Source organism: Mya arenaria, chromosome 2 (genome assembly GCF_026914265.1).
Source record: "Mya arenaria isolate MELC-2E11 chromosome 2, ASM2691426v1".
NCBI classification, from domain to species: domain Eukaryota; kingdom Metazoa; phylum Mollusca; class Bivalvia; order Myida; family Myidae; genus Mya; species Mya arenaria.
Genome location: NC_069123.1, coordinates 47135179 through 47156109, shown reverse-complemented (window position 1 = coordinate 47156109; position 20931 = coordinate 47135179). Strand labels below are relative to the sequence as shown.

Here is a 20931-nt window from a genome sequence, read left to right as displayed (position 1 = left end):
CCGTACCAAGTTTGAAGTTCCTGGGTCGAAGCGTTCTTTTGTTATTGAGAGGCAATGAAGTGTGGCGTACTGACTGACTGACGGATAGGACAAAAACAATGTCTTCCCCGGAAGGACGGAGAAATAATTCCTGATATAAAGAGTATGAGCTACATGCATATGCAGTGCGTATCGTCTCACGGTTATAGCTAACGTGAGCTTAATGAGGTTTTTTGCGTTAATATTTTTTACTGAAATTAATGTCTTACTTTAGCGAAGAAATTAACGTCAATGTAAGCAAAATTTAAAAAAGAGATTTTAGGTCAAATTATTTCCATTTCAAATTTTACTTTTATTGGTGTTAACTTAATAGACTTATGTATGATGTTTGTGCTCCTCACCAGAGTGATTTTTGTGCGCGTTCTTCGAGATGGATATAGCCGGAAGTATCGTGTCGAATGCCATGAAATACTGAAAATATCAACTCTACATAAAAGGAGATTACGTAGATATAACAAACTTAGACCACCAAATCAATGATTATTTATTAAATGTTGATTTTTTACTGACAAAGCCGTCCATATCCATCACCAACGCCTTGCTGTATTCAACCCTCTAGATGATCTGATGACAATTAAAACAAGACAACTAAATGCTCAAATACTGCAATATTGGTCAAAACAAGAAACACAAGACAAGATAAACAGCCCAGTAGGATAGATCTTAAATGTTGATTAATTGATTGGTTCAATTTCCTGATTATTCCATAAACTGATAAGCCCTTTTCTCAAATGGATAAGTTGGGACACTTTCCTTACATTTTACCCTTGAAATGTGTACGCGTAAGAACTAAGCAGCAATACGACTGCAGCCGCTGCTCTTTGTTGATGGTTTTGTCATTTTATAATAATTATTGTTGTTTTTTGTTTTCTCCATCATTTGTAAAAGAACGTGTTTTTTGGATGCCTCAGCTGGTAATTTGGTATCGTTTGAATGGGTTTTAAGTGAAGAGGATAATTTGTTAATCTAATACCAAAAAACAATTTTAGAAGCAAGCTTTTTTGGCCTAAGAAGATGGCAAGGATGGTTTTACCTCTTATTTCAGTTGAAATATAGGATAAAAAAGACACACTTCAACAACTGTGTGCATTCAAAGCTTTTGTTTTTTGTTTTACGATTGATGCATCCTAGTCGATTTCACAGCAAATTTAGCATATATTCAAATATTGTGCAATCCAAGCAGAACAGCATTATACAAATACCCACATACTTATCAGCAATTTATAGAAGTAGGTTGCTAACGTTACAAAAAAACAGATGAACACTTACTCAACTGCAATATACTCATATCGGCGGTTTAACTAATACTTACGGAAAACGAGTTATGTATAGTTTCAATCACGATGGTACTTACAATTACAATTATCCCACGACCAAACGCTTTCTCATGACTGAGAACTGTGCACTACCAGTCTAGTCCTTTTCAGTGCTAGTCGGTGAACGTTCACAACGCCATGACTTTTTAAGTAGACACTAGTAAATGTCACGCTTTTCCTATAAACTGATATCCGCATATACCATACAAAAGAGACAAAGACCGACAGACAAATTCAAACAATATACAACATTTATTCCACATAATTGTACAAAATGGCTTTCCATACACAGAAATCATTGAAACAACATGGATACTATACAACATAATAAGGTAGCCTAACTTACACATCTTATGACTCTTCACACAATTGAAATGATAATTCAAATATTGTTTATGAAACAAAGTGTCAAGATCTTTTTCCCCGAAAGTTGTCAAAAGAAGTCTGCTTCTGTAAGTTTTCAGTAGCTAGGTTACTGCAGGTGCTGTGTTTGTGTGCCTTTGAATCCCAGGGGGCTACCAGCGGCTATTTCCTCCTCCCCATCCCCCACGTCCACCTCGGCCACCACCACCGCCACCGCCATACCCACCTTGAAAATAAGCAGGCATATATTAAGTTACAATCACCAGGTTTGGTTACATAACACTATTTATTTTCAATGTCTTTCACATCCATAATATCAAATAAGAGTTGTGGGCCTTGCTACACATGTGGGAACATAAGTTCATGTGAATATCTTAAAGTATTTTCAGTTATGGCTAGACTTCAAGTTACTGCATGTTTGCGACACTTACAACAACACTAAGGCTATCACATTACAGAGTAAGAAATCCTCAAAACAACAGAAGAGCTAAAACACATGAGCTTATGGACTACGGAGTACATGGAAAACAGGACTGTTGGGAGGCTAAGTTTGAAACTCAGAAAAATGTATTCTTAAAGGTCATAAAGTATCTTTAACTAATGAAATTCCTTTTGACAGTAAATGCGTAAATAATTGTTAAATATTGTATATGCTACATACACAGGTATATTGCCAGCTTAAGCATTTTAATACAATAACATGGAAGATGTGAAGCTTTGAGTCTTGTACACAATGACAATAGAAAATACAGGGCCAGCAAATGTGACAGTGGTCTATTGGTATAGGGGCCGCCTCTCACCCACGAGGCTGTTGGTTCGATCCCCACTAGGGGTACTATCTCAATGCCTCTTAAAAAAGACACTGTACTGGACTCTGCCCAGGTAACAGACTCGAGAGTAATTCTATAAGCTATCAAGCTAAAAAAAATAGTATATACTAAGCACAATGTTGGGTACAGTGGTAACATCAGTTGCATCTTAAATTATCAGACAGACTCGGGGTGGTGATCTCTTTGTTTATTTGCATCAGAGCCGCACAGTACTGACTAACATTGAATATTAAGTTAACAAAACAGGTTGTAAAACATTTCACTACTGCTCAGGTACCAACAGGCAACCATGAAGTTTCTATGCTTCTCTGTCTAGATACTAAATCAGGAGTGTAAACTGGTTTTAATAAAAGCACATGTATATTTGGATGATTAACCTCTGGAGAGCATGTAAGTGGATTAAAAAGCTACATGAGTCTAGGTACATCAACTGTCCAGAGTATGGAAGACTGCAGGTAACGGGGCATTGTGGCACCCGTACTTTACCTCGCTTATTATCATAAGGTCTCTTAGTTGACCCCCCAAAATCTCCCATATCAGTCTTGCGCTTGCTACCTAGTTGATAGTTTCCTCCACCTTGGTTGTAGCCACCGCCGTAGCCCTGATTAAACCTGCAACAGAGGATGGCAGTTTGAACGCACTACCGTGAAACATTCTAGAAACATACATCAACTGGAGCTACACTTAAAAGACAATTCACAGAAAGGACTGACACAACCTCTGTTAAAGTTGATAGCCCTGATATATATGTATCATTATTTCATGCTTTCCATGAGTTAATTGAAAAATAATTGAGGATTATAATCTTGATAAACTCACCATTAGAAACTGTTGATAATCTAAATTTGATTCCAGTATTGTCTCATTTTAGCATGTTTCACTTTGAAAACAAAAGAGCAAACTGTCACAAAATATGCTTATACTAATTTATACTAATAGAAATTGATAGAACAAGAAATGATGATTATATAGTAATGTAAATTGTGGTGATATATCTGTGTGACATCTTTCTCTTACAAAATATTCTGCCATCAAAGTCAGTCTTGATAATGATTATGTGTAAAATATAGCTACACTTTCTATACAAACATTTTTATATTACCACTTCCCTTCAGATACAAATCATGTTTGGGTTATAAAAGTATCCGACACATTCTCAGAAACAGTTTTATGTCCTTAAATGTTACCTTCAAATAACAAGTAGATTTGGTGTGTTACACTCAACAGTTTCATGGTTCGTATAAAAATACAGTAAAGTAGATTTCAGCTAAAAATAGGATATTTTTTCTTAATTTTGGACTATATTAGACAATCATAATGTTATCAGAGCTATTGCAGTGAAACTTTGCTCCAGTAGCTGGACTAGTGTTGTCCACTTATTCAAGAGGGCTTTTGCGTTTCATTTAACAAAGGTCAAGGAAGTCCTAATTTGATAAACAAGAGCTGTCACAGACAACGCGCTCGACTATTCCGCCGCTGTTCAGTTTAAGGATTGAAATGTTTTGGCGAAACATGCATGGATCACTGTTAGATTAGATTTCAATGCAATACATGATGTGCTGAGATATTGACATAAATGTGGCTACATGGAAAATTTTAACAATTTTTTTTAAGTCTAATAATAAAGGGCCATTATTTGCAAAATACAGTTATCTAACTTGGTTATTCAATTAGTTGGGTGGTTGAATACCATTGTATAAAATCCCAATGCAGTATATCAAGTAGTTGCTGAGATATTATCCTATGTGTGCTAACATGGAAGACGTTAACCAGAATTTCTAAGTCGCATAATAAAGGGGCAAAAATTATATAATATGAAAGATAGAGTTATCTTACTTGATTAAAGAAGGTTAAATGGTTGGGAGCCTGTGTGTAAAGTTTCAATGCAATACATGATGTATTCGCTGAGGTATTGACTTAAAAGTGGTTACATGCAAAAAACCTTAACCAGAATTTCTATGTCAAAAAATAAGGCCATTATCTGAATTTAATGCAAACTAGAGTTATCTTACTTGGTTAATTAAGTAGGTTGGATGATTGAGTACCATTGTATAAAGTCTCAATGCAATACCTCAAATAGTTGCTGAGATATTAACCTATGTGTGCTTACATGCAAAACCTTAACCAGAATTTCTAAGTTGAATAATAAAGGCCTATTATTTGCATTAAATGCAAACTGTAGTTATCTAATTTGGTTAATTAAGTAGGTTGGATGGTTGAGTACTATTGTATAAAGTCTCAATGCAATGCCTCAAGTAGTTGCTGAGATATTAACCTATGTGTGCTTGCATGCAAAACCATAACCAAGGGGTGACGCCAATGCCGACGCTTGGGTGAGTAGTATAGACCTTCATCTTCTTCGAATAGTCGAGCTAAAAATCATACATGTACAGTTTACAGTCAAAACAGAAAAAAAATGTACCACATGTTCTTGCCCCCCCCCCCCCCAAACTTGGTACCCATAAAAAAATTGCAAAACACACAGCTTTTCAACCCTCAATGGCTAAGACATGATTTCTGGTCTGCTAAAAATTGACTTAGTTTTCTAAATCTGCAATGTTGTTGATCATACCAAACACTGATTTTAAACAGTACTTACTATTTGTTGCTCAAAACAAATCAACCAATGAGACATTGTTTTGAAATAGAGTATTAGGCTATCTTTTCATTCCTAAAATAGTAGATAACTTCAATCAGACTTTACAGAAAAATGTTGTGCATTAGACTTATTTGAAAAAGATTATAGGCCATGAAGTTGTCCTTGCTTACAACTTATATAGTTTATAATATTTATTGCTACCTGGGTTGATCAAACATCTCACTGTTGAGCCCATTAATCTCACAGATGTACATGCATGTGTGTTATGGTGAGATACTTACGCAGTCACACCTGCTCCCATCCCACTTCCTATCCCAAAACCACTTCGACCTGTAACAGATAAACAAAATAAACATCACATGTAAACTTGTAGGACTCTATGATAATTATAAATTTCTTTATTGACTAATATTTGCTTCCTGCTTTTCAACAGAAAAAAAATGCTGAAACAATCTTTACTCAAATAAGACTGGGCTCATCCTAGGGTCAAATTTTATGGAGAAGTGACTTCTTCTTCCTCTCAATCAAGGTATTTATTGATATACATAATGTGACTTGTGAACACACACTTCCCTGTGAAGCTGTATCAGAGAAGTGTGTGTTCACAAGTCACTTAGTATATCTGACAATAAAAAATGATTTTCTTTTGTGCCTTCAATACAGGATTATGAAATAACTTGTTAATTAGTATTTGGAAATAAACTTGAAACATTCCATAAATAATTAATAAACAAATGCAAATGAAAAAAGAACAGTTTTAAAACATGCTTGCAGATTAAAATATGTAGTAACAGTACATGTACATGTGACATGTTGAAACTCTATAAATGGAGTTTCTAAAAAAATCAACATCACATCAGTAATTTGTAATGCATTTGTATCATTTAATCTCATGCACTACATGTATATACTTTGACAGCTGTACCTGGTGGTATATATCAAACTCAATCAGCATATTATTGCACTGTAACTTTATAATAGATTCGATATGATAATGAGTTGGTGCTGGGGTTGCGCATGATGTTGCTGGACAACATGAATCCCTTATAACATTTATGCTATCTATCTCAGGGCTCGACATTAACGGTGGTCCGATGGTCCGGGACCACCAGATTCATGGTCCGGACCAGTAGAAACCAGCTCTGGCTAGTCCGACTGGACCAGTGAAATTTCCAAGAAGAAATAATTTAATCAGAAATGTTAAGCAAGATCCCTGACTAAATCTGACAATATGTATAATCCAACAAATAAATGCAGTGCAAGCAGCGTTCGTTGTTTTTATTTACATTCCCTTGCGCATGCGTTACATCTGCGACCGGAAGTAAACAGCACAGAACAGTTTACTATAGCTGTGAAATCATCGGAATTAGGTCAATCTTTATTACGATGTAAAATTCCAATAACTTATTTTAGCAAATCATTTCGTCCATATTAATAGCATTGAATTTGGTTTTTAAGTATTTATCGTATGGTATACATTCTGTTATTACTGACCATTGAAGTTTTATACTAGTCCATCAATGTATGATTGTTGTTGCTTTACATGATTTTATGTAACTTTCTAACCAGTATTGATGTGCATTCAGATTTCTAGTCATACCATTATATATGTTTTGAACTTACTCAATTATTGCCATTTGCTAATGTGATTGACAAATTTTAATGTACATTCAAGTCAGATATGTACTATATATCTTTTATTGCTGCCTGATAATCCAACGTATATTCTAGTCAATCCTCATACTATTGTTTCATTGTTGTAATGTTAACCAGTTAAAGTTTTATATTAAAATTAAAAGCTCACTATTATTTTCATCATGTGTGTATATAATAAACCTTCACAGGCAAAGAATTAAAATCATATCATCAAAAAGTATCAATTTGGTCAGGACCAGTGGATATCAGGTCAGGACCAGTAGAAAATATATCTACTAGTCCGAATGGACCAGTGGATTTTAAAGTTAACGTCGAGCCCTGAATCTAGATCTGAGTATGAAATGCCAACATTTTGATCAAATAAAAGAGATGCATAACTAAGTCTAGAACATACCAGAAAAGCCACCCCTCTGGTTATATCCCCCACCGCCACCCATGTTGGAGAGCAATGGACGGGGTCCTCCTCCACGACCCCCACCTCCCCTCATGCCCCCAGGGCTCGACATGGGGCGAGGCTTGTCCCGGTGACCCTTTTGTTGATACTGCTGCTGTTGTTCCCTCTGCTTTTTCTGCATTTCCTCTAATGACAGAAAAAGGATATCCATTTAAAATGCTTATGGGGTCATCAAATCAATCTTATTAATATGCCCAGTAATGGGTCCTGCAAATCATTAAGATGAAGTACATCTATTCATTATTAAAATAAATGGCAGGTCATTACATTTTATTCACAAATTTCCTTTTATAGCAGACCACAAAGTTGATGATTTATTAAGGTTATAGTAATTAACAGAAACATGTATGGCAAAGCTCACCAAAGTCTGGAGGCTGGCGTACAATCTTGACTTTCTGGCCTTCTATTTCAATCTGGTTGCCTTTCTTCAGTACTGCCAGGGCTTCGTCAGCATTTTCAAACTCCATACATCCAAACCTGTAACAGTTAAAACAATCATTCAAATACAAGAAGATCTGATATAACACTACCAAGGTAAATGTACTCTGAAATATAGATAGTCGGGGGTTAACATTCTTAAGACGTAAGGCTTAAGACGTAAGATAAGGTAGGCAGTTGACTTTGTATGGTGCATTTTTATATATAATATACCTTACCATACGTCTTAAGAATGTTATAACCCTTATTTATATTATATGTCCTAAATCTATTAAAGCTCCGATATTTTTGTTTATTTTCACAATCATTTAATTTGATTTTACTACACCATTAAAATGGAAATGTAACATTTATTTGTAACTTAACATTGTTTTTGTATACATTTCTACATTTACCATTGGAAGTTGTGTTGACGGACTGTGATATCCTTTGCCTCCGGGAATTTCTCCACAAGACTGTCCCGTCCTGTGTCTTTGTCCACAAATGTGGCAAACAGTGATCGCTTCAACTTCTCCTCTGGAAACAAAATAAATAACAATGTAACATGTGCAAGGATGGGATGTGCCACGATAGATATTTCCTAGAACATAAAATCCATGGGACTATATGCCATGAACGATATTTCCAAGAACATAAGTGAACATTATTACAAGATTAAAATGAAATTATTTTAGTTTTGATAAATTTTGCTTATATTTTCATTTAGTAAAATAAAAATACACAAGTAAGAAATTTGGCTTGATAAAAATATGCTTCTTAAGTTTGTTTACGCTTAAAACATTTGATATATTGGGACCAGAGTGTTATTTCCTAATTCAATACCTTTCTCCTTGTATTCCTCTATCCTTTTCTTTTTCATCTCGTAGTTATGAGCCCTGCACTCTGGAAATGTCAAATAACATGCCTAGTAATTCAACAGCTATAAGGTTATAACAAATAGAAAGTATTAAGATTTAAAGGTATTTATAAGGACTTTCAAAGTCAAGGCTATTCAAAGTATGCTTTAAAAGATTGTATGAAGCAAAAGTCTGAATACCTTAAAATATACAACAAAACAAAGGATAACAAGCCATACACAAATCCTGCCTTGCAATTATGTGGTCAAATGTGAAAAGATTGAGAGTTTGCTTTGTCATATTTTGGTCCAATCTTGGCCTGACTTAATTGAGATTCATGGAGGGACTTACCATCAACGTGCCTACGCAGCTCGTCAGGGAACTTGACAGAGACTTCACGATCTCCACGTCCAAGCTTCAGGTTGTGGAGCCGGTCAAATATCACGAGCAGGTAGTCCTGTGTTCGGATCTCAAACGGCAGGGTAATGTATCTGCAACACAAAACAATAGTTATAAGTAGCCTTGAGCTTTCATAATCTTGACACTAGAGCATGGTAAAGGGTGTAGACAGAAAACTCACCAACACACCAATGGCGATACCTTATATGTATTATTACTAGGGATGGAAGCGAATATCCGAGTATCCGGATATCCGGATATCACGCAAGTATTCGGATACCAAAATGGGTATTCGAATATTCGTTAAGAATTAAAATTTCAATGAAATAGCTTAGCAGAGACATAGCAATTGTTATAAAACTTTACAGGTGAAATATTTCAGGTGATCAACAGTGTCTGTCGCGAAGTGGGAATGTGTAAAACATTGTCTGCTAATTGGGTGTTTGCACAAGGCGTGATATTGTGTCCTTGTGCAGCACCCTGTAAAGTTCTATCACCTTGTTTACAATGACAAGTGTTGTTTTATGATCTCAGATGTGCTTAATTGACACTAATTGATCGTCAAATCACAAGATAAGGGTCGTGCAATCAAAGCTATTAATGACCAATCATATTTTTGATGAATATGCATGAAGGAATTATTAAGTATTCGAACATTTCGGACTTGAAAGTAGTGTGTGTACAGTGTTTAATTAAATTATCAAATATATAAATGATTTATTTCCTATTTAGTATTTATTCACGTTTTATTTTGTGTAGTGTATTTTATTTTTCATACGATATGTAAACATGTTTAGTCTATTGATAAATTAAAAAAAGGACATGCATGTAAATTAAGAAAAATCAGATCTTCTTTTTGTCTTCTTATCTTTTCCGCAATTATATCCTTCATTACAAAACACCGCAGAAATTGTAGGTATTGCATTAAATCAAACAATGTAATGAAACAAAATTACAATCGACTATCAAATAATCAAAGCGTCATTTAACATGAAACCTGCTGATAAATAACAAACTTGATAGCACGTGGCAGTAACCAAGCAACCACCTCGGCCGAAGTGACTATCAAATTCACGAGGTGTTCATGTGGTATTCATCATGAGTTTTATGACGTAAAATGAGATGTTTAGCTTTGATTATAACATTATAAATTATTAAGACTGAGAAAGAATTAATGAAAAAGTGAAATTGTCATAGGACAAATTATAAATTAAGTGGACAATTATGTCAAATAACAGAAGGTGGGTGACATATAATAGGGAATTTATTTATTATGAAAACAATTTGATACGAGTATCCGGATAGTATTCGAATACTTGATACGAATATTCGGATACCAATTTAGTATCCGGTTTCCATCCCTAATTATTACTTATAAAATCACATGGCCATGGAATTGAAACACTGCAACTTAGTTTACTAACTTTTGTGAAACAAGTTATTAAAACATTATATTAATCACTCTCGTCGGCAAGATATTACGCGAGAAAGTGGTCATGTGTTGTGTGAGAAACTTGAGTACCCTGAGGAAACACAATTGTCCAGCTTGGGCAGACCACAAACCAAACTCATATGCACAACACTTGGAATCGAACCCAGGTCACCTAGGTGAGAAGCGAGTTTGCTAACGACTGCTAACCAGACACTGCAACTTAAGATTCATTTAAATATAAAAGGAAACAATCATTCTACAAGTGAGTGTACTCACCCCAGTTTATCAGTCTGGTTGGAGTCTAGCACAGGGATGGTGTCGAATGTGATCTCGAACCTCTGGGCCATTGCCATCAGTTTGTTCAGCTCTGGTGTTGACAGATCCTCCTGTCGGATTGGGCCCACCGTGAATGTGATCTTCGTGACTAAAAACATGTACATAATGTTTACTTGGTATGAAACATATTTATCAATCCAAGGCCTGCCACAAGGGCCTTCTCCATCAAATGCTTAATTAAATGATATGATGCCAAAATAACCTTTATAAAAACATAATATGACCCCCTTGATAGCAAAAGAATTTTAACAAAAAAATATTTTTCCTATTTTTAATACCAATTACTCATATGATTTGTTGTAAAATATTTAGTTCTTTCCATAAATTAATACATCTTTGCCTTAGCTATGTTATAAATCTACTTGTCAACAATATTATGTATAGTAATACCCATTGGCTTTTTGCCTTGATGTATTTCAGAAATAAACTTTAATTTCTATATAGTTTGAATCCGAATAGGATTTCCTTCTTACTCTTTCTCACAACTCCAGGCTTTTTTTCCTCAACCCCATTTTCAGCAGAAGTCGCCATGATTTTCTGAAAAATTGTAGAAAAAAGCTTCATTTAGAAATTCATGCTTAATATAACCCATCTTAAAATCCTGGTCTTAGGCCTAAAAAAAAAAATTGTTTGGTTAGGGTTACATCCTTTTCAAAAATAGGTAGGGGTAGGTAGGCTTTTTTTTATTTTATTTTTTTTTATTAGGCTTTATATAAGAATATCATTTTCATCATTGGAGAATGGTGTTAAAGCTATCTTCTGTATAAGCATTTAACGTTTAAACTACATATTGAAAAGCAATTAAAAAAAACGAAAAAAAAAATATTATTTTTTTTTTAGTTTTTCATTTTTTTTTCAAACTGACTATAAAAAACGGTAGGGTCGGCGCCTATTCCGTAGGTAGGGTCGGGTAACCCGAACCAAATGTATTATTTTTTTTAGGCCTTACGATTAAACATCTTTACCAGATAACTCATAAGATACTGTGAAGTTGTTAACTAAACAAAGGTTAACAGAAGGCAACAGCGGACACTGGATATTCTGACGACAGCTTTGGGAGCTGGAACTACGAGGAACCATATATACACCACATTCTGATGGAGCCCCCTCTATTTTATGAACATCATCAAAATTGTAATTTATTTGATGTTTGTTGGTGCATTTGTTAGAATCCATCTATGTAGAATTCATAAACGGAAAATTTGAAAAATCCTGGATTGTCATTCATGATTGGCCAACACAAAATTGCAAACACCAAGTATATGCTATCTTTCACTACTTACAATAATCAAACAAGTAAGCCTTGGTGGAAAAATATACTGATTAAAATATTCTAACCTTTTACAGAAAAATGTCACTCATTAGACTTAACTTTTATTTTAAAATCTAATATGCACTGGTGATTGAGCAATGACATGTTCCTCAAAATGCGTTGTGCAGGGTGATAAAACTTGTCCAATCAGGCAATATTGCTCAATCTGGCAATTATTGCCAGAATGAGCAATAATAAGAAAAAAAAAGTTATATTTAATGTTTCATCATAATTTACGCCAAAACTCTTTGTTCTATTTATTGCTTGATCATGCAATAATTCCAACACCGAGCAATGGGTCCTGATTTGACAAGTTTCACTAGCCTGTTGTACCTCTGGTGGGGGGGAAAGAACCTGCAACCCTTGGTTTGCAACAAGAGCCAGCTCAATAGCTTGAAAGTGAGTATAAACTTAAGTTCTGCGATTAATGGTGGCAGCTGTAAACGGCAGGAGTGCATCCGTCAGCCACATAGGTCAATTGGGGAGGAGGGTTGTGTGTGTGTAGGTAAGAACCAGCCACCCGGTTAACTCATTTGGTAAGAGCGCCATGCCAGTGTTCCGGCACTGGTGGCAATGAGTTCGAGCAACCCCCACATGGCACACTTTTCCACCCAAGTTTACTTTACTAGCTCAGCAGCGAGACAGTATAAGGGCCACAATACATTCAATTCCCGGTTACACAAACATTAGTGAAATTACTACAAATTGTTTAGGCCTAATGTTTTTGGAAGAATGAACTTAAAACCGGAAGTTGTAATTATTTGACTTTATGTCGGTAACATTAAATCTTAGGTGTTTAATATTATTTGCACATCAAAGACAAATTGGTTGGCATTCTTTTTATCATGATATCTAATTTAAATAGCATCATTTTGTAAGATAAAATAGATTTTAACCAACACCTACTTTTGTCTTTTCCACGCCGGACTAAGCAAAGAAAACGTATGAACACAAATAACAATTACCATAAAGAAAAAGTTTGTTCGGTCACACACCACTAATTCTGGTTTTGACAAAGCTAGGAAAATAAGATAAATTGTGGGTAATTGTACGCCACTCGTGATCACAAAGCTTGTAAGTAATAGGTAAAGGTGCACAGCATATACACTACATGCTATGGGTGTAGGCACCAATGCACAAGGGGTGCTAGGGGTGGGGGCAGCAAATGTATACACTACATGCTAGCTAGGGGTGGGGGAAGCAAATGTATACACTATATGCTAGGGGGAGGTGAAGCAAATGTATAAATTACATGCTAGCGGTGGGGGAAGCAAATGTATACACAACATGCTAGCGGTGGGGGAAGCAAATGTATACACTACATGCTGTAGGGGTGGGGGAAGCAAATGTATACACTATATGCAAAGTGAAAAAATGGGAAGAAAAGAAAAGGGAAGAAAATTGTATACGTTGCAGCTATGGGGTTTGGTGGCATAGACACATTCGGGCAGCATATTCACTACAAGCTAGGAGAGTTATTTGCATAGACACATTCGGGCAGCATTTACACTACAAGCTAAGAGTGGTGGTAGCATAGACACATTCATGCAGCGTATACACTACAAGCTAAGAGTGGTGGTAGCATAGACACATTCATGCAGCGTATACACTACAAGCTAAGAGTGGTGGTAGCATAGACACATTCATGCAGCGTATACACTACAAGCTAAGAGTGGTGGTAGCATAGACACATTCATGCAGCGTGTACACTACAAGCTAAGAGTGGTGGTAGCATAGACACATTCGGGCAGCGTATACACTACAAGCTAAGGGTGGTGGTAGCATAGACACATTCGGGCAGCGTATACACTACACGCTAAGGGTGGTGGTAGCATAGACACATTCATGCAGCGTATACACTACACGCTAAGGGTGGTGGTAGCATAGACACATTCATGCAGCGTATACACTACAAGCTAAGAGTGGTGGTAGCATAGACACATTCATGCAGCGTATACACTACAAGCTAAGAGTGGTGGTAGCATAGACACATTCGGGCAGCGTATACACTACAAGCTAAGGGTGGTGGTAGCATAGACACATTCGGGCAGCGTATACACTACACGCTAAGGGTGGTGGTAGCATAGACACATTCGGGCAGCGTATACACTACAAGCTAAGGGTGGTGGTAGCATAGACACATTCGGGCAGCGTATACACTACACGCTAAGGGTGGTGGTAGCATAGACACATTCATGCAGCGTATACACTACAAGCTAAGAGTGGTGGTAGCATAGACACATTCGGGCAGCGTATACACTACAAGCTAAGGGTGGTGGTAGCATAGACACATTCGGGCAGCATATACACTACAAGCTAAGAGTGGTGACAGCATAGACACATTCGGGAAGCATATACACTACAAGCTAAGAGTGGTGACAGCAAAGAAACATTCGTGCAGCATATACACTACAAGCTAGGTGTGGTGGTAGCATAGACACATTCGTGCAGCGTATACACTACAAGCTAAGGGTGGTGGTAGCATAGACACATTCGTGCAGCGTATACACTACAAGCTAAGGGTGGTGGTAGCATAGACACATTCGGGCAGCGTATACACTACAAGCTAAGGGTGGTGGTAGCATAGACACATTCGGGCAGCGTATACACTACAAGCTAAGGGTGGTGGTAGCATAGACACATTCGGGCAGCATAGACACTACAAGCTAAGAGTGTTGGTAGCATAGACACATTCATGCAGCGTATACACTACAAGCTAAGAGTGTTGATAGCATAGACACATTCGGGCAGCGTATACACTACAAGCTAAGAGTGTTGGTAGCATAGACACATTCATGCAGCGTATACACTACAAGCTAAGAGTGGTGGTAGCATAGACATATTCGGGCAGCGTATACACTACAAGCTAAGGGTGGTGGTAGCATAGACACATTCATGCAGCGTATACACTACAAGCTAAGAGTGGTGGTAGCATAGACACATTCGGGCAGCGTATACACTACAAGCTAAGGGTGGTGGTAGCATAGACCCTTTCGTGCAGCATATATATATATATACACTAAAAGCTGGGAGTGATGGTACCATAGACACATTCGGGCAGCATATAAACTACAAGCTAGGCGTGGTGGTAGCATAGACACATTCATGAAGTATAAACAATACAAGCTAGGGGTAGTGGTAGCAAAGACGCATTCGGGCAGCATAAACAGTAAAAGCTGGGGCGGTGGTATCATAGACACATTCGGACAGCATATACACTACAAGCTAGGGTAGGTGACAACATAGACACATTCAGGCACCAAAATACATTTCAAGCCTGGGGCGGTGGTAGCATATACACATTCGGGCAATCTCATTAAAATCAGATCCCCAATACACGCTTCACGACGTTACGCTATGTACATAACGTAATGAAACGAAGTGAACGTCACGATATGATTTTAATGAGATTGACATTCGGGCAGCATATACACTACAAGCTAGGGTTAGTGGCTGCAGATACACATTCGTGAAGCAAATGCACTTCAAGCTCGGGGCGGTGGTAGCATGGACACATTAGGACAGCATATACACTACAAACTAGGGGTGGTGGTAGCATAGACACATTCGGGCAGCGTATACACTACAAGCTAAGAGTGTTGGTAGCATAGACACATTCATGCAGCGTATACACTACAAACTAGGGGTGGTGGTAGCATAGACACATTCGAGCAGCACATACCCTACAAGCTAGGAGTGGTGGTAGCATAGACACGTTCGGGCAGCATATACACTACAAGTTAGGAGTGGTGGTAGCATAGACACATTCATGCAGCATTAACACTTCAAGCTAGGGGTGGTGGAAGTATAGATGCATTCGGGCTGCATGTACACTACAAGCTAGTGGTGGTATTAGCATTGACACATGCGGGCAGCATACACAATACAAGTTAGGAGTGGTGACAGCATAGACACATTCATGCAGCATAAACACTACAAACTAGGGGTGGTGGTAGCATAGACACATTCGAGCTGCATATACACTACAAGCTATTAGTGTATGTAACATAGATACATTCAGGCAGCATACACACTACAAGCTTGGAGTGTATGCAACATATATACATTCAGGCAGCATATACACTACAAGCTAGGGGTGGTGGTAGCATAGACATATTCATGCAGCATAAACACTACAAGCTAGGCGTGGTGATGGCATAGACACATTCATGCAGCATAAACAATACAAGATAGTGGCGGTGGTAGTATAGACACATTCGGACAGCATATACACTTCAAGCTATGGTAGGTGACAGCATACACACATTCAGGCAGCAAATACACTTCAAGCTCGGGGCGGTGGAAGCATAGACGCATTCGGGCAGCATATACACTACAAGCTAGTAGTGGTTACAGCAAAGACACATTCATGCAGCATAAACAATACAAGCTAGGGGTGGTGGTAGCATAGACACATTCGGGCAACATATACACTACAAGCTAGGGGTGGTGGCAGCAGAGACACATTCGTGCAGCATAAACAATACAAGCTCGGGGCGGTGGTAGCATAGACACATTCAGGCAGCATATACACTACAAGCTAGGAGTGGTGACAACAAAGACATATTCATGCAGCATAAACACTTCAAGCTAGGCGTGTTGGTAGCATAGACACATTCATGCAGCATAAACACTTCAATCTAGGGGTGGGAGTAGCATAGACACAATCATGCAGCATATACACTACAAGCTAGGGGTGGTGGCAGCAGTGACACTTTCGCGAGCTAATGCACTTCAAGCTCGGGGCGGTGGTAGCATGGGCGCATTCGGGCAGCATATACACTACAAGCTAAGAGTGTTGGCAGCATAGTAACATTCGAGCCGCATAGACACTACCAGCTAGGAGTGGTGGCAGCAAAGAAACATTAAGGCAGCTTATACACTACTATTTAAGAGTGGTGGCAGCATAGAAACATTCGGGCAGCATATACACTACAGGCTTAGAATGGTGGCAGCAAAGAAACATTAAGGCAGCATATACACTACCAGTTAGGGTTGGTGTTAGCATAGACACATTCGTGCAGCATATACACTTCAAGCTAGGGGTGGTGTTAGCATAGACACATTCGTGCAGCATATACACTACGAGCTAGGGTTGGTGTTAGCATAGACACATTCGTGCAGCATATACACTACGAGCTAGGGTTGGTGTTAGCATAGACACATTCGTGCAGCATATACACTACGAGCTAGGGTTGGTGTTAGCATAGACACATTCGTGCAGCATATACACTACGAGCTAGGGTTGGTGTTAGCATAGACACATTCGTGCAGCATATACACTACGAGGTAGTGGTTTGTAGGAACACTTCGTGCCAGGGTGGGACAGCATATTCAAAATAGGCTAGAGTTTGTGAAGCATAAATGCCAAACATCACTCAATTTCAAGCTCTTGCGGGTTGCAACCACTAAGTACTGATTTAATCAGAAATAGTATTTTATTTAAGGCATATTTCCACCCCTCTCCTCAGATGTTATGATACGATATAATGTGTGTTTTTTGATGATCTGGAAAAGGGGACTGTCCTTGAGCGGGATCATTCATAAAATGTTGTCTTTGAATGTATAAGTATACTTTAAGAGCATTCCGATAATGTACTTAAGTACACTCGGTCTCGTACTTCGTTTGAGATGTTTTATCGGGACAATTAAAGCTTATCTATCTTCGGCTGGTGCTGCTCGAATACTTCATTCACAATTAAGACGACCCATTGGCTCTTCGATTTTATTCCTCGTCCGATGTTTTGCTATCTTTGCCAATATCTTCAGCATCAGACATTTCTTGCTGAGCTTGTTAATTTCTCAACATACCTCTTTTTATATCATTTTGTTATCAATGGTATCACAAAAAACATCGTGAGTTGTTCAGCACCGATAACAGGGGATCTAAATATTTAGTTATTTATTCATTTAAAATTTAGCCCGCTCTCACTTCATGCTTCCTATTCAAACGTTAGCGCACACAGGGCGGAGATACAATTTCAAGGTCGCATACTTTTTGGCGCGCTTTTCTGAATAAAGAAACAACAATACACTGACATTTTATATATTCGTTTTAGGTTTATAACAAAATGAAAAATAGTTTTAAACAATCTATTTTTTCCAATTATCTTCCAATTTGGGATTGCCACCATCAGCGATTGACTGTTCCTTGACGTATCAACGTATGGGTAACTACGGAAGTGGCGGAGCATGCAACTGTAAAACATTCATTCAAATACAGTTTGATCTGGCTTCCATTCAACCAACTGATTTAATCATGGTGAAACATTTTTTAGAGATGAAACTCACTGTCCAAAATCGCCGTTGTAGCGTTACAAATTCGGTTGAATGGTTATGTTGTCGTGATTTCTTAAACTGATTGACGAACGCGTTTTTCTTTAGATTATTTGCTAAGAGTAGCGTATAGAGATTTCCAAGTCATATAATACTGTATCAACACGAACTGATGACTCAAGCTGACCCTAAACTCACCCTTTAGAATACCTCCATCATAATGTTTTGAAAATATAAACACTATTTTGTTGGTAGTAACTAACTTTTCAAATTTTAACAACGTCACCTTCAATTTCCCTTCCAAATATGCTGGCGTTTAAAATTTATTTAAAAATGCATTTTCAGAACTAACGTCGCCTTATTGTAAATAGATAAACAATATACTTTTTTATTGAACTCCATGAATTAAATCAATTGGGAAAACCATCTCAGAAAGAAAGCAAGATACTCAGTTTATTCGCGTATCTTTGGTTATTTTCATTTTTTGTTAATAAACCATAAATGAATCTCGTCTATTTCTGCTGTTTGCGATTTTGAATTGTAAAATTGACCCGATCATTTTCTCTTTCTTTAAGCGTTTTAGCGTATACATAGGTATATCGATCAGGGTCTCGTTTCCGTAATGATCGTACGGATTATGATCGTTGATTTCCAGGCGTTACCTCGCTTTGGGCGTTAACTGCTTTTCAATAAAAAAGATTGTAAGGACATTTATGGCATAGATTCCTTCCGTAAACAAACGGGTATACCTTGGCACTCTAAGCAGCGTAAGGTTTACGATTAACATATCTTAATAAAACGGGGCCCTGGAACTGACAACTGTTTATCTTGAACACTTCAATCTTCTCTGCTGTTGATATAAGATCTACGAAATTGATGTTTCAGATGTGAATTGCAAATTTTAATCCGAGTATTAGTTTGTTTACTCTTGTGGTATATTAGATACATGTAAGCAAATAGATCAGGTCATTCGGTTTGTTTACAGTTTTGAATGAAATGTGCTTGTGAAAATCACAATGCAATAATAAAACCAACGCATATATACTATCATGCCATGAGAGGTCCTTTTATGTACAAGTGCTCGCGTTGTTGTTTTTGTTGTAACCGTGCATGTACAAAATTGATAAACCCGAATGACTTTTGGCGATCGTCTGTCTCAAAGGTCGTTGACGGACATTATCACAAAGTAAACAAACTGCATCGTAGTCGACACATTTACCAATAATTTATAAATTTTAAAGCATTTATAAAAATAGGTATTTACAATGACATTAATACATTATTGGTACAAACAATATGATCATGCTATAGACATTGCAGTTTTAAATGTCAGGTTAAAACAGTCTGCGTTCAGTCTGTTCAATAGACCCTAGTTGTTCTGTTTTCTTTTTAGTAAACTGGTTGTATAGTTTTAGAGTCTGTAGAGCCACAACCTCGGTACAAATTTGTGTTACGTTACTATATGTGGAATACATGGACCATATCTAAAACGCTGCACCATTTGTTAAAAGAAATGCACCATGTGTTTAGTGTCATGCACCACTTGTAAAACGTAGCTCTATATGTAAGATGTACAAAGTCAACTTTCCGAATTGTTTATTTGCGGTAACTTCACCTCGGGACGGGGTATTATTTCAGTGGACTTTACTGGACTCAGATCGTCCGTCCGTCTTACTACGACACGACAGCGTTCGTTTTCTCGGACTATTTTGCTCAGAGTTATAGCCCTGTTATTGTTTTCATAAGTTTGGACATATATGATTTTTGTGCGTGCTTCAGTTCAAAACCTCTACAGGCCATATCTGGATGACGCTTAAGCCTTGTGAAACTCGCAGTTGGCATGCCGTTTGCTCGGGCTAGTTTCACAGGGTTGTCGACCATTCTTATTTGTAATATAGTGCACATAGAGATCCTTGTGCGCGCATTATGTCCAAAACCTTTAGCCAAATCTGGGCTCGAAGTGCACAAAATAGATACTCGCTCGCATTTTATCTCAAAAGGAAGTGATAGTTATTTCGATGTTGTTATGAAAAAATATGCCTGAATCATTCAATATCACCAAATGAATGGACTGCGTGCCCGTATAATCGATACTCATCACTCTTCTTTTTCTTCTTCTTTTTCTTCTTCGCCTTCTTATTCTTTTCTTCTTCCTCTTCTTCTTCTTCTCATCACTCCTTTGATAGTTCTTCTTCTTCTTCTTTTTCTTCTTCGCCTGCTTCTTCGCCTTCTTTTTCTTCGCCTTCTTTTTCTTCGGCTTCTTCTTCTTCGCCTTCTTATTCGCCTTCTGCTTCCCAAGTTCACAGTTTCAAGTATACAATGTTCATTGGTTTGCCCCTAGCCCCCCCCCCCCCGCCCCCCCCCACCCCACATACCCGTAAGAAACGATCAAGGAACATGTATTTTTTCAATTTTACATATGATGCAGCATCGTACTTGGCATATATACATTCACACATGGTTCATATCTTTTTACATATGGTGCAGGGCCCATTTTAAAATATTCTACATGGTGCAGTTTTTATGACACTTGGTGATGGTATTACCTATGGTGCTTTTTACATATATGGTTTCATAACACATACTTATAACCGTGTTCAGATGCAAGTATATTTTAATAATATATAAATTCATTGATATATGTA

The 20931-nt window shown here is 37.5% G+C and overlaps 1 protein-coding gene across 1 annotated transcript; it reads right to left on the bottom strand.

Moving 5' to 3' along the window:
- Positions 1-1592: 1592 nt before the first annotated feature.
- On the bottom strand, positions 1593-12960 carry LOC128241650 (heterogeneous nuclear ribonucleoprotein A0-like). Its single transcript, XM_052958674.1, has 11 exons — positions 12917-12960; positions 11172-11235; positions 10639-10786; positions 8883-9022; positions 8518-8577; positions 8091-8211; positions 7619-7734; positions 7198-7383; positions 5429-5477; positions 3035-3159; positions 1593-1944 (listed from the first exon to the last, which is right to left on the bottom strand). The coding sequence occupies exons 2-11, from the start codon at positions 11227-11229 to the stop codon at positions 1871-1873; spliced, it is 1077 nt and encodes a 358-aa protein (XP_052814634.1). The 5' UTR covers positions 11230-11235; positions 12917-12960; the 3' UTR covers positions 1593-1870.
- Between the last annotated feature and the right edge of the window lie 7971 nt (positions 12961-20931).